The 12,212-nt window shown below is 36.2% G+C and overlaps 1 protein-coding gene across 6 annotated transcripts in view; it reads right to left on the reverse strand.

Moving 5' to 3' along the window:
• Gmer (GDP-L-fucose synthase-like protein) overlaps positions 1 to 12,212 on the reverse strand; it is a 59,927-nt gene that overhangs the window by 13,242 nt on the left and 34,473 nt on the right. For all 6 annotated transcript variants that reach the window (XM_067111233.1, XM_067111232.1, XM_067111235.1 and 3 more), the window contains exons 4-6: positions 10,699 to 10,827; positions 10,188 to 10,379; positions 1,835 to 1,982 (exon numbers count right to left, since the gene is read on the reverse strand). In XM_067111233.1, the coding sequence (XP_066967334.1) occupies positions 1,835 to 1,982; positions 10,188 to 10,379; positions 10,699 to 10,827 (469 nt within the window). The remainder of the gene's footprint in view (positions 1 to 1,834; positions 1,983 to 10,187; positions 10,380 to 10,698; positions 10,828 to 12,212) is intronic.

The raw sequence follows: 12,212 nt of genomic DNA on the forward strand, positions 1-12,212 counted from the left end.
AGCATGCAGAGCGTAAGGAAAAAAAATTTTTTTCAGAAATTCACCATAAATTGAAATATTGTGCTAGAGACTTCCAGTTTGTTGCAAAATGAAGGTACATGATTGAATATTACTAGAATGTAAGAGTTTTAGCTTATAATTGCGTTTTTACCATTTGGTCGAGTTAAAGTTGACCTAAGCTTGAAATTTTGGCAGCTATCGTGATTTATATGAAAATATTTCAAAACTGATAAAAGCTACAACCATGAGTTATTTTCTGTTGTATTCTACATGAAACTGCGCATTTCCATATATAAAACTTTATGTAACGACTAATATAAACGGTGCAAACATTCACGACAACGTGTGAAAGAATTTCTGGCGCGGACGGAAGGAAAAAGTTTTTAAAAAATTCACCATAAATCGAAATATTGTGCTAGTGACTTCCAATTTGTTGCAAAATGAAGGTAAATGATTGAATATTACTAGAATGTAAGAGTTTTAGCTTACAATTACGTTTTTTTACCATTTCGGTCGAGTCAAAGTTGACCGAAGGTTGAAATTTTGGCAGTTATCGTGGTTTATATGAAAATATTTCCAAACTGATACAAGCTACAACCATGGGTTGTATTTTGCTGTATTTTACATGAAATTGCGCACATTTTCATATATAAAACTTTATGTAACGGCTAATATAAAACAGTGCAAAGCTTACGACAAAATGACGAAAGAATTTCCGAAATTTTTGGCCGAGTTACCGTGCGGGCGTAAGGAAAAAGTTTTTTTTAAAAATTCACCATAAATCAAAATATTGTGCTAGAGACTTCCAATTTGTTGCAAAATGAAGGTAAATGATTGAATATTACTAGAATGTAAGAGTTTTAGCTTACAATTGCGTTTTTCGACCATTTCGGTCGAGTCAAAGTTGACTGAAGGTTGAAATTTTTGTAGTCGACGTACGGTACGTCCACTCGGCACCCAACAGACAATTTTAGTCGACGTATGATACATCCAGTCGGCGTTTAAGGGTTAACAGCGACTACCAAAAATAGGTTTTTCCTAGTTCAAAACCCATTTTCTCAAAGATTTAAAGTAATGTTCTTTTTCCAAGATATTTCCCGACTGTCTGAGTCAGTCAGAATTATGTAATGTATTTCCTGACGTCACAGATACTACTTTTTCCTAAAAGAAGCTGGAAATTTACCTTGCATAGAGGTCAAATTTACATTTTTCATCAGCCTATCCTAACCTCAGAGGGAAGTTATCTGCCAAACAGTACTCAGAGCCCCTTTTAATGAACTCTTAATGAAGTGTGTAAATTCATCATAGTTAATATAGGAAATGAGGAAAAGTATCATAAAAACAAAAAAACTATACATTCACAAAGACTCCTTCCCATATCAGCAGATTAAAGTTAAAGTAGTCAAGTTAATGAATGAGTAGTAACTTATTGTTGTATATCAATATTCCCAGGAATGTCCCTGAATATTATTAATATTTTGCATCTTAAGCTTTAATAGAAAGTAAAGCCACATACATTATAAACTTCAGGTATTCTTAAAAACTGAACAAGATATAAAACTGTTGTAAACTAAAATCTCAGGATGCTATGTAGCATAATTGCTAAACAGCAACTGACTGAGCTAGCCTTACAGAGTATGGTTTAGCTGTGCTACCTTTTCACTTTTATATGAATGAATATACTGTATGGTCAAATTATTGCCATAATTTTATTGAATAATGAATATCATACTCATCTGTATAAAGAATAATTTTTCTGCTACTAGGCCTTACTTCAAGGATGTTAATTTTCAAAGGTATACAACAATACAAATCATTTTCATAGATCACTTACCTGACAAAATAATTGGATCAATTTCATTGTATTCACGAAGTACCCATAACATCAGTTTTGCCAGATCAATAGAATAGATGAACTGTCTCAGAGGTTTGCCCGAACCCCAAACTACAAAGGGGGTGTTATTTTGTTTGGCTATATAAACCTGTAATGTACACAAATTTTGTACCCATTAACTCAATTTTGATCAATTCTTAATATCTAAATTTTAATATACATATTTTTTCAAACAAACCCATTACATAATTTCCATGAGCTTAATCTGTGGTGGCAGTTGTCTTCGGGCAACATCTCAGCTGAAGAGTGCCTCTCTCCACCTATCTGAGCATACATCCAGGTTCCCAGTGCACCTGGTGGTGGAAAATGGTCATTCTATACATATATTTTGAACCAGCTGCCACACTGAGGGTTGGGAGAAGAATCAATGTTTAGTAAAGTAATGAGTTTGTATGTAAAAATACTTCATCTTTAAAAATTATGTTTCAATATAAAGTTATTATTACTTCAAATAAGTCAGAATAGCTTTTTTTTTTTTAGGTGGGATGGGCCCATTTCCAGAAATTATTAAGGAGATAAATAAGTTTACCAAAGCAAAGAACCAATGAACTCTGCTGGCAAAGGGTTTGACTGTATTCTGTTGACCACTGCTCTTAGGTTTTTCAAGCACTCTTTTTCTTGTGGGCCCCCAGACCAACCATTCGACTAGGTAGGCTATTAGTTGTACTCCTTTTTGTTTGAGTTCTTCAATAACTACCACTGCTAATTTTGTCAAGAATTCTTGGGGCAATCTTTAGCCCCAAGGGCATGACTTTGAACCTGTACATATCTTTCCCTACCTGGAACCTTAGGAAGGGGTGGAAGAGAACGGCGATAGGAACGTACCTGTATGCATCTTTCAGAGCTATAGAGACTGTCCAAGTCCCTTTTGGAATGACTGAACATACCTGGACAATGGTAGTTATCCGAAACTTGTGGCAAACAATGTGCCTGTTCAATGTTGATTGGCTTTTTTGGGATAACTGAAGAGACATGCTTGGTGGTGAATATATGCATCTCTCTATGGCTCCTATTAACAGGGCCTTTCTGCACGTAATCTTCCAGAGAGGGGTCTAGTTTTTGGAAGAACCCCTTTAAAGGAGAGGGAGGGATTAGACTGTTTCCACCCAAGCCCATCTGAAAATAATGCTGTCCCCAAGGGGAAGACTTCCATTGCCCGTGGTGTCATGGAAGTCGACCCCTGACCATATGATTCCTATTGGTATCCTCCTCTTCCTCTGCCTTTGCCCTTAGTATGCATTCCAGGTGTTGCTTTTCCTTTTCCCATATAAGAGGGTCTTCAGACCTTGTGAAAAGGATTTCCTTGCTGTTTTTGTCCCTTAATAGGGAGTTGTCCCTTCTGACCACCTACCTGTCTTTGAGGAAAACTTTTGAGGTGACTGAAGGCTTAGAGGATTTTTGATCATAGTGAGCCTTTTTGGGTTGGGTAAAGGGAAGTTTTGGGTTTTTTGCTTTCTGAATTCTCCTTTTCCCAGAAGAGCGCACTCTATGCAGTTCTGTTGGTGGTCTTGCTTGTTAAGTTTAGCCACAACAGACTCCTCAAACAGGTCCTTACAGAAGGGGTTAGAATGTAATAATGAAGTTACATTGGGAAGTGACTTCCTGAAACCCTCCACTGTTTCCATTCGCACTTTTATGTGCCACTCTAGAAAATCATAGAGTGCTTCCCTTAGGGTTCTCATAAAACTTTTGACCACAACAGCAAAATTGTTCTGGAATCTTCTGGAAGCCTTTTGGTGGCAACTTCTGGCAAGGTGGTAGAGGTTATAATACTAAGGAGGTGGATCCTAGCATGAAATTCTGCTGAGGATGTCCCCTCTAAGGTTCTTCTCATGGGGGTCCAAAACTGCTGTGTAGCTATATCTAAAGGGAGCTTTTTCCTTTCAAAAGGGAGTCGTAGCATTGCCCATTCCTTGGTGGAATTTCCCTAAACTGGGATGACTGTGGCAAATGGTTTTAGTTTTGCCATTGTCTCTTTTTTTTTTGTCACAACAAAATTCTGAAAATCTTCCTTCACATGATTAATAATTTTGAAAGAGAAGGGACAGAAGGCTGGGGCTACTTGGTGAGCAACTTGGGTCTTATTGAAAATGGAAGTAGAGATCCAATTTTCGTTGACCTGGTAAAGGGTGTTTTCTACAGCTTTTAATGCTATAGGCACAGGTAAGAGAACCATTTCTGTTAGTGGTTTCTCCATGTCTGGTGAAGGTGGTACCAGGGGCCAATTTGTATTGGAGAATGCTGCCCTGTCTCTAAATTCTACATGTACAACTTCGATCATACTTTTTCTCTAAATTAGATACTTGCCATTGGGACAGAAAGTGCACATTGAGGCATCTCGCCAAGGATTATCAGTATCATCAGGGGTGAGTACTGGAGCCCCTATTATGTTTTGATCTGGATTTTGTATTCCGAACTGACCATTTTGTTGTTTCTAGTTGGAATTCTAACACTGGACCTTGTTTGGGCAGCATTTGTATCCACTCTCACTTTTTGGTCACAGGATGCAGTACTTTTACACTTTGGGGCGTACATGACTGACTTAATTTCCTTTTCGGAATCATGCATCATGTCCCTTATATATTGCCATGACATCTTTGATGATACTCAATTTCCTTATGAAACTAATCAAATGCCGCAAACTGTGTATCCCTTTTGGGGGAGCTTGTGCAATCTGACTGAGCTTCAACAACTGAACTGTAACTGCCTCTTCACCAAGGGGGCAGAAGTCCTGGGTAAGCTACTACCCCTCCAAAAATGTCATTTCAGTCAGAGTTAGGTGAATCCTAGTATCCCTTTTTGGGGGAAAGATCCTCTTCAGCATCAATAGCTACATGGAGAATAGAATTCCTTCTGGAAGGTTTTTCCCATCATCTGAAATTTGTGTCCCTGATCCTTCTGGGTTCAGCAGGGCCATTTCAGTGGCAATGTCCACTTCATATTCCCTAGTAAGAATGTCAACCCCAAGTAAAGATTCCTCTAGTTCCTCCGTGGAGTTAACCTGGGAGGTTCTGGGGACTGATATTACTGGGTTTTGGCCCAAATATAGATCTTGTTCTGAGAAAGGGTTAAATATCTGCTGCTGGAGTTCTGCCAGAAAGATATAATCTCCCCCTTCCTCACCCCTACTGAACCCTAGGACTCATCGAGACAACTTAAAACTAGCTGTTTTGTCCTAAATCTTGTTGCCAGGAGCATACGGTGCTACAAATCTCGCACATATCTGGCAACCAAGCAAACTTTCCTTGTTTTTTTACAAGGACTATGCTCATGGCAGGTGGTATGGGATGTACCCACTGGCAAAAAGCGAAAGAGCAATTTGCTACGCAACACTTGAGCTGTGAGTACTGCATAATGGCGGCCGTGTAGTGATATAAAACAAGTTGTTATTAGAAGCTAGTTAGTATTAATTGGTTTTAATAAGGGATACTGCTATAGTTCCTCATATAGTTTCTATATTACAGGTTAACTTGATTACAAGTGTGCAGTTGTAATACATTTTATTGAATATCTATATTAACTTGAACCCTCTAAGGTTTAGGTTAGTTTTCTCACCTGTATGTGGTTGTATTACTTATACAATGTTAGTCCTTTTGTAATGGCTATGTGAAATTTTAATTCTAATTGTCATGCCATTCAGACAACCTACTATGAACTAAATTGTTTAAGTAACCCAAGCTACTGTTTTACATGGCTTAGGTTAATGCTTCTAGTATAATCTACGTTAAGCTAAGAATAGAGGATTTCTTAGAGGGTCTGGCTTAATCTATTCTAGGCCACTGCCTATTCTAGGCTTATTTAAAACTTAAGGTTATAAACTATACAGAAAATAACCCTCTTATAATCTGGTTTTCTGTTTTATCTGGCCAAGACTACCCTTTTGCCTGATATTCGGCCACTGCTGTTTTTAGGCTAATAGTAGGATATTCCCTTAAAAAGCGGTTCCTACTTAATTTCGTTAGGCTCCTGCCTGTTCTAGATTTAAATCACCTTTAAGGTAGGCTACATAAAACCCTACTAGTATGCAGCCTTACAGATAGACTACCGAGTTGCAAAAACTGTTTTTTTTATTGAGCCTAAGGTACTGTTGATATATAATCCTAGGCTTATTTGTTCTTTCTTAGCCTAGTATAGGGTATTGCTTAGTCCAGATTATTATAGATCACTCTTAAATGCATAGGATATATAAAAACAGAAACTTACTAATATGTAACCTTATAGTTATATTACTCTTTTTGTCTAATTCAGGTTGTTGTTTATATATAATCCTAGGCTATTTGGTCTACTATATAAAACAGTAAATCATTAATGTGTAACCTTATAGCTAGGCTATGACTTACTCTGATCTAGGCTACTGCCTAATCCAGGTTATTTAATTCACACCTAAGGGTATGGGTTACATAAAACACAATTATACCTTAGTATGTAGCCTTAAAACTAGGCTACCATCTCATCCAGCGCAGGTTATTATTTCATCTAGTCCTAGGTTACATGGTCTAGGCAATTTAGTCCAATAATGGGATGTTTCATAAAAAGTTGAATACTTACCTAAATGTAAGGTACTGCCTAGTCCTGGATTAATTAGATCATGCTCAAGTATATAGGCTATACAAAAGGAAAAAGTCTGTAGCCTGTTTATCTAATCCTAGGGTCTCTGATGTAAACTAGACTGCTGCCTAGGCCCATAACTAGATATGTCTTAAAAGGTTCTTACTTCCTTTAATTTAGGTTACTACCTAATCCAGGTTATTTAATTCACCCTGAAGGATATGTAATCCTAGGTGATAGGCTACAGACAACATCTATTATAGTCTGAATTATTCTCACCGAATCTGATGTAGGCTACTGCCTAGACTATTGTAGACATCGTTATTTGAAAGGATTATCTAAATTAATAATACATTGTGGAACATGTCTTTAGTTAAAACTTCTAAATAGAATGATAAATTCTTCAAAACAATTCGTGCTTATTACAATTAGCAATTGTAAGTACCGACCATATGTTCGCAAGAAACTGGTTTACTGCTTTCACACACAAATACCCGTTCCACAGTTTAAAACTAAAAATTTTAACTGGAACTTAAAAATAAGCACATAACTTTTGATTCTCGATGTTTCCTTGATCCTCGCTAGTGAAAACGGAGAATAAAAAGCTGCAATAAGGAGTGCTGGCTTTTGGTGAACTTTCCTGCCACTTGACCAGAAAGAGTACTGGCTCCTTGGTCCTGTGCCAGTCCGTTTGTAAACAATATGGTGGACACGCATGCACAATAGTCACATCTCCCTCTTGCAGGTTTTGACGCTGGAAAACTGGGTTCAGCGTTGCTGAAGAAAACGGAAAATGCCCTCTTATCTCTGAGTCCATTATACTCCATCACATGTTATAGTGTTTATCATTATGACACAATATCCAGCTACAAGACCAGTTAAAAGAGAATTCTCTGATATTAGTCTGGACACCATGGAGCTCTGGTAGACCATGGAAGGGTAACTTCTTGAGGACGAAACAAGCAACTATGCTATCAGAAATACTACTGGTACATATGAGTAACTAATCTGAAGCACTCATGTTAAAAACTCTGCCACTAAAGACCTGAGAGAACAGATCTAGGACCTTTTACTGCTGAAATAGAAAGCTTCCTCACTATCTGAAAGTACAACACAACAACAGCTACTATTGGAATAGTAGCCTTGAGAGGATCTGTCCCTCAAACCACATCAACTATAAAAATTAAGCACCTCCTGGCTAATAAGAGTCAGCATATCAAGGATTTCCATCAAATGAAGATGACTTCTGCATTCTCCTGATATCCTCTCATGAGGAGACACTGCTCAATAGCCTCCACACATGCAACTGGAATAGCAGTAGATTCTGATGGTAATGGCAGAGGTGTGGCTAAGTAACTTCTCCCATGGCATGGCAGTAAGATTCTTAGATGGTTTACTAAGAGACCTAAAAGACCAAGAAACCAGGTTTGCCATGGCCAGAGGGGAGCAATTGGAGTTACACTTAGTTGCGCTTACAGATGACTGCAGCTTGAGAAGTCCTAGGTTACCACAAGGGCATCTGTTGCCTAAGCTGCTGGACCCAAGAGTGCTACCCAATAATATGGAAGCTGGTTATTCTTGCTAGTAGCAAGCAAGTTGATCGAGGTGTACCGCAAATCTTCCACATCTTACTTCTGGATATGGCGACCACTCTAATAATACACTCAACTCCTGTGACTGAGTGAGTCTGCTATTACACTATGCCTGCCTGAGACAAACTTGGAATCAAAAGTACATTCTGTTCCTCTGCCAAAAGGAATATTTTCTGTTAGTAGGCCCATCCTGAGCCATTCTTAAAGCAGAGATAAGCTAACAGAACCTCCTGAGAAATCTTTACTAGATGGTCCATCAGAATTCTGGCTGCAGATAAACAGATATTCAACTGAAGTTGCAGTGATCATACTTAAAAAAGCAGAACCAGAACAGTCATGTCTGCCCTGTTCATGTGAAGAAAATCAAGACTTCTCTTCATACCACAAATTTTGCTGATCCCTTGAAGCCAGAAAGAGCTCTCCTTGTAAGTTTAAGAATGATTATTCTAGATATAAAACTACAACTGAGGTAGGAGTATTTTTTTATATTCTTATTAAGCTTTGAATATGTAATCTTTAATCAACATAGGCAACTGCAAGAAAATGACGAGAGAAAATTTATTAAAAATACACAAAAAGTGATAATCAATAAAATAATCATTCTTGACTATGTTTAAAAGACTAGAATTAGTTCATAAGAATTTAGGGAACTTGAATTAAATACCAGGCAAATAGGGCTTTTGATATAAAAGATCCTACAAATGGTAGGAGGGCAAACATAATGAGATAATGCTATTAAAAAATAATAAAGAATAGAAGTTAAACTTCAAATATTATTATTTTTTTTTTTAACAAAATTAAATTGGAGATGAAATCAACAAGATGGGTAGTAGATCCCAACAAAACATTCCATTAATCTGCCCACACATAAAACCCCCAAGGAAAAGGGGGGAGAATTCCTGTCAAAAAGTTTAGTAACTTTTGGAACAAAATTTCTACAAAAGCTTTACATTTGTTCACACTAAATATAGTGCTGCTTTTACATATGGGTATAATGGCAAATGATGACTGGACTGTACTGTACTGTTCCTTAATGACTTGTCTATCTAGTACTGAGTTGTTCAATTCCCCCCAACTGTTGCCTGAAACCTCCATAACCAAAGATATATGACAACAGTAACAACTGTGTATGACTATACAAGAACTGCTGAAAATCTCTTAACTGAGAATAAATAATTAAGACAGAACTAGTTACACAGAACAAATAACATTAAAGTCAGCTTTTGTTGGGTAGTCACAATGAATAAGAGACAGACTAGTTCTGCTGCTATATGGCAATACAGCACTAGCAAATGGTAACAGAAAAATGCCAGATCCCATATGCATTAATGAATACTCATGTAAGATAGAAATCCAAACCTAAAACAAACATTACAGTATCAAACTGAAAATTTCCAATTCAGCTGAAGTCTACATGTGTCACTATTTCTTCCACTGAAACCCATATAACTTCTTCAGTCTGATTAGTAAAAACAGAACGGCACTTAACATTATCATCATCAAGGACACCTTTACATCAGCTTTCCCCTTAAAGGGATAGACATGAAATTATTTCTCCCCATCCTTCTCTGTCCTGTGCTCTTTCTGCCAGAAATTCAAAAATTCTGGATCCTCAACTATCCCCCTTTTTTCCTTTATTTCCTAGGCCTACCTACAGGTCTTCATTCTACTTCCATGTCTACTGCTTTTCCGACAGACTGTTCTTTACCCCTTATCAATCTTTGAGATCTCAGTCTTTATTCAGCCTCTCAATCCCACATATCTCCACTAATTCCCATTTATAATATATACTGTACTACCTCTGCACCATACTCCAGCCATAAATCCTAACACCCCATGGTCACACCTCTTCAGAATCTAAATTTTCCTAGTCAGTGCCCATGCTCAGTTGCATAAAGCAGGAAAGGTCTTATGATATACTCATCATAAGTCTTTGCTTTCTATGTTAATGGTACATTTTTATTATATCTATAATCTGAAATAACAGAAAAACCCTAAAGGAAGTAGAAGAGCTGCCTCTAAAACAAGAAAAGTTCAATATTAGTTAGCAGGATCCCTCTATAACATCAATATGTATTTGTGCAAATCATGCCTTGTATTCATAATAAATAAGATACAATTCTGGAAAACAAACGCCTACAAAATTATCATACCTTATGGATCAATCCAGGTAAAACATGACCATCCTCCAAGTTAAAGTTATCATGTGGACCATATATGTTTGTAGGGATGACAGAAGTGAAATGGCATCCATATTGCTGATGATATGCTTGATTCATGACATCAAGCATCCGCTTAGCATGGCTATAACCAAAGTTTGACTCATGAGGTGGTCCATTATGAATCTAAAAAAAAAAAAAAAATAATATGAAAGTATCACTTTAAAATATAAAAAATTCAGTATGGAGGTTTGAAGACCAATATACTGTATAGCTTTTGAAAATGTAATGATAACAGGTAAACTAATCACCTAATATTTTCAAAATGTAAATTTTCCATTCTAAAACATATTTCCAAGACAAGAAGTGTAGAGTAATCCCTTTGAAACGTTTCAGACTAGTCTGCACGCTGTACCAAGAAAAATATTCAGTACGTGACGCTATGTAATATAAATTTGCATAAAGCAAAACATAAAATATTCAACATTTGCCTAAAATTACTCACCATTGTTTCATCTATAGGATATGTTGTCTTATCTGGAAATATACAAGTTGAGAGGCAGGAAACCACCTTCTTCACATGTAAGTTCTTGCATGTCTCTAAAACATTATCATTGATGAGCATGTTAAAACGCTGAAAATTTAACAAAATATTATAAACACAGAATAAAAAATTAAAAACTGTATGTATATAGCCATACATATATCTATATCTATATTATACATTGTGTGTGTGTGTATGTATATATATATATATATTATAGAGTATATACAGTAAGTCCCCGTATTCATGGGGGATGCGTTCCAGACCCCCCATGAATAGTAAATATCCACGAATACTTAGAACCCCCCCCCTCTAAAAATGCTTATAACTGCCTATCTTGAAAGTTCAAATACCAAATGTGTACTTAAAGTATCATCCTACATCAAATATACCTTAAATTATTAGGTATTACTGTATTAATCTTTGAAATTATATTATTATTATTTCAAAGTCATCTTAAACATTAGTACCTTTAAAAATATATACATACATACTTCCAGTCAAAACAGAAAGAGAGGAGAGTTACCACTAATTTATATTCATTCAGCTGTGCTGGCACAGGCAAGAGAGAGAGAGAGAGAGAGAGAGAGAATCTCTTTAATCTCTTGAGGAATGTTAATCCATTTCTCTTAAAGCAACTGGCAACAGAAAAATTTGTTTGTTTTTTGTCTTCCAAAGGTGTATTACCTTTATGTACTATGCATTTTTTAAAACACTATGAACACACACCCAAGCAGTGTGCATATGTGTTAATAACAATTGGTTAAAGCAACTCAAATTAGCAGTATCTTTTCCTGAGAGAGAGAGAGAGAAGGGCTGAACTAAGTATCTATTTATCTATCTATTGTATCTTTATTTCTCACATTCTACCCTTTGGAGAGAGAGAGAGAAAAAGAGAGAGATAAAAGAATACAAAGAGAGAAACTGATTTGATCACGTTGTGGCAACATTGACCCTTGGTCAGAAATGCGAGTAGTTTGACATATTTGACAGGTTCACCCTCCCCCCTGAGCTCCAAGATTCAGTTAAGATCAGGGTTGAAATTTGTTGGTTTAAATTTTTAATAACTTCCTATAAAAATGCATAAATGTTGTAATTACAGTATATTATTATTATATTACTATTAATCTTCTTAATAATTGAAAATTAATACTTATTATTAGGTAAATCATTTATTTATCATACAAAACAAATAAACATACCTTAAAAATTTTCTCACTCAGTAGGAGAGAGAGAGAGAGAACCAAGATAGGAAGGGAGAAAGAGAGATAAATGGGCCTCCTGAATGGAGGGGAGGAAACCAGTTTTTTGCCATCTGTTTTTGTCTTTGAGTTCCGTATTACTTTATCTTATTACATATTTAATCTTACAGTATTAATAATAATAATATTTAATCTCAGTCTTAATTATGTTTGAATATTAGCTAATAATTTTTTTATTAAAAATGTATTTACTCATGAAAATAAATGTTTGAA

This window comes from Macrobrachium rosenbergii, chromosome 11, assembly GCF_040412425.1.
Source record: "Macrobrachium rosenbergii isolate ZJJX-2024 chromosome 11, ASM4041242v1, whole genome shotgun sequence".
NCBI classification, from domain to species: Eukaryota; Metazoa; Arthropoda; class Malacostraca; order Decapoda; family Palaemonidae; genus Macrobrachium; species Macrobrachium rosenbergii.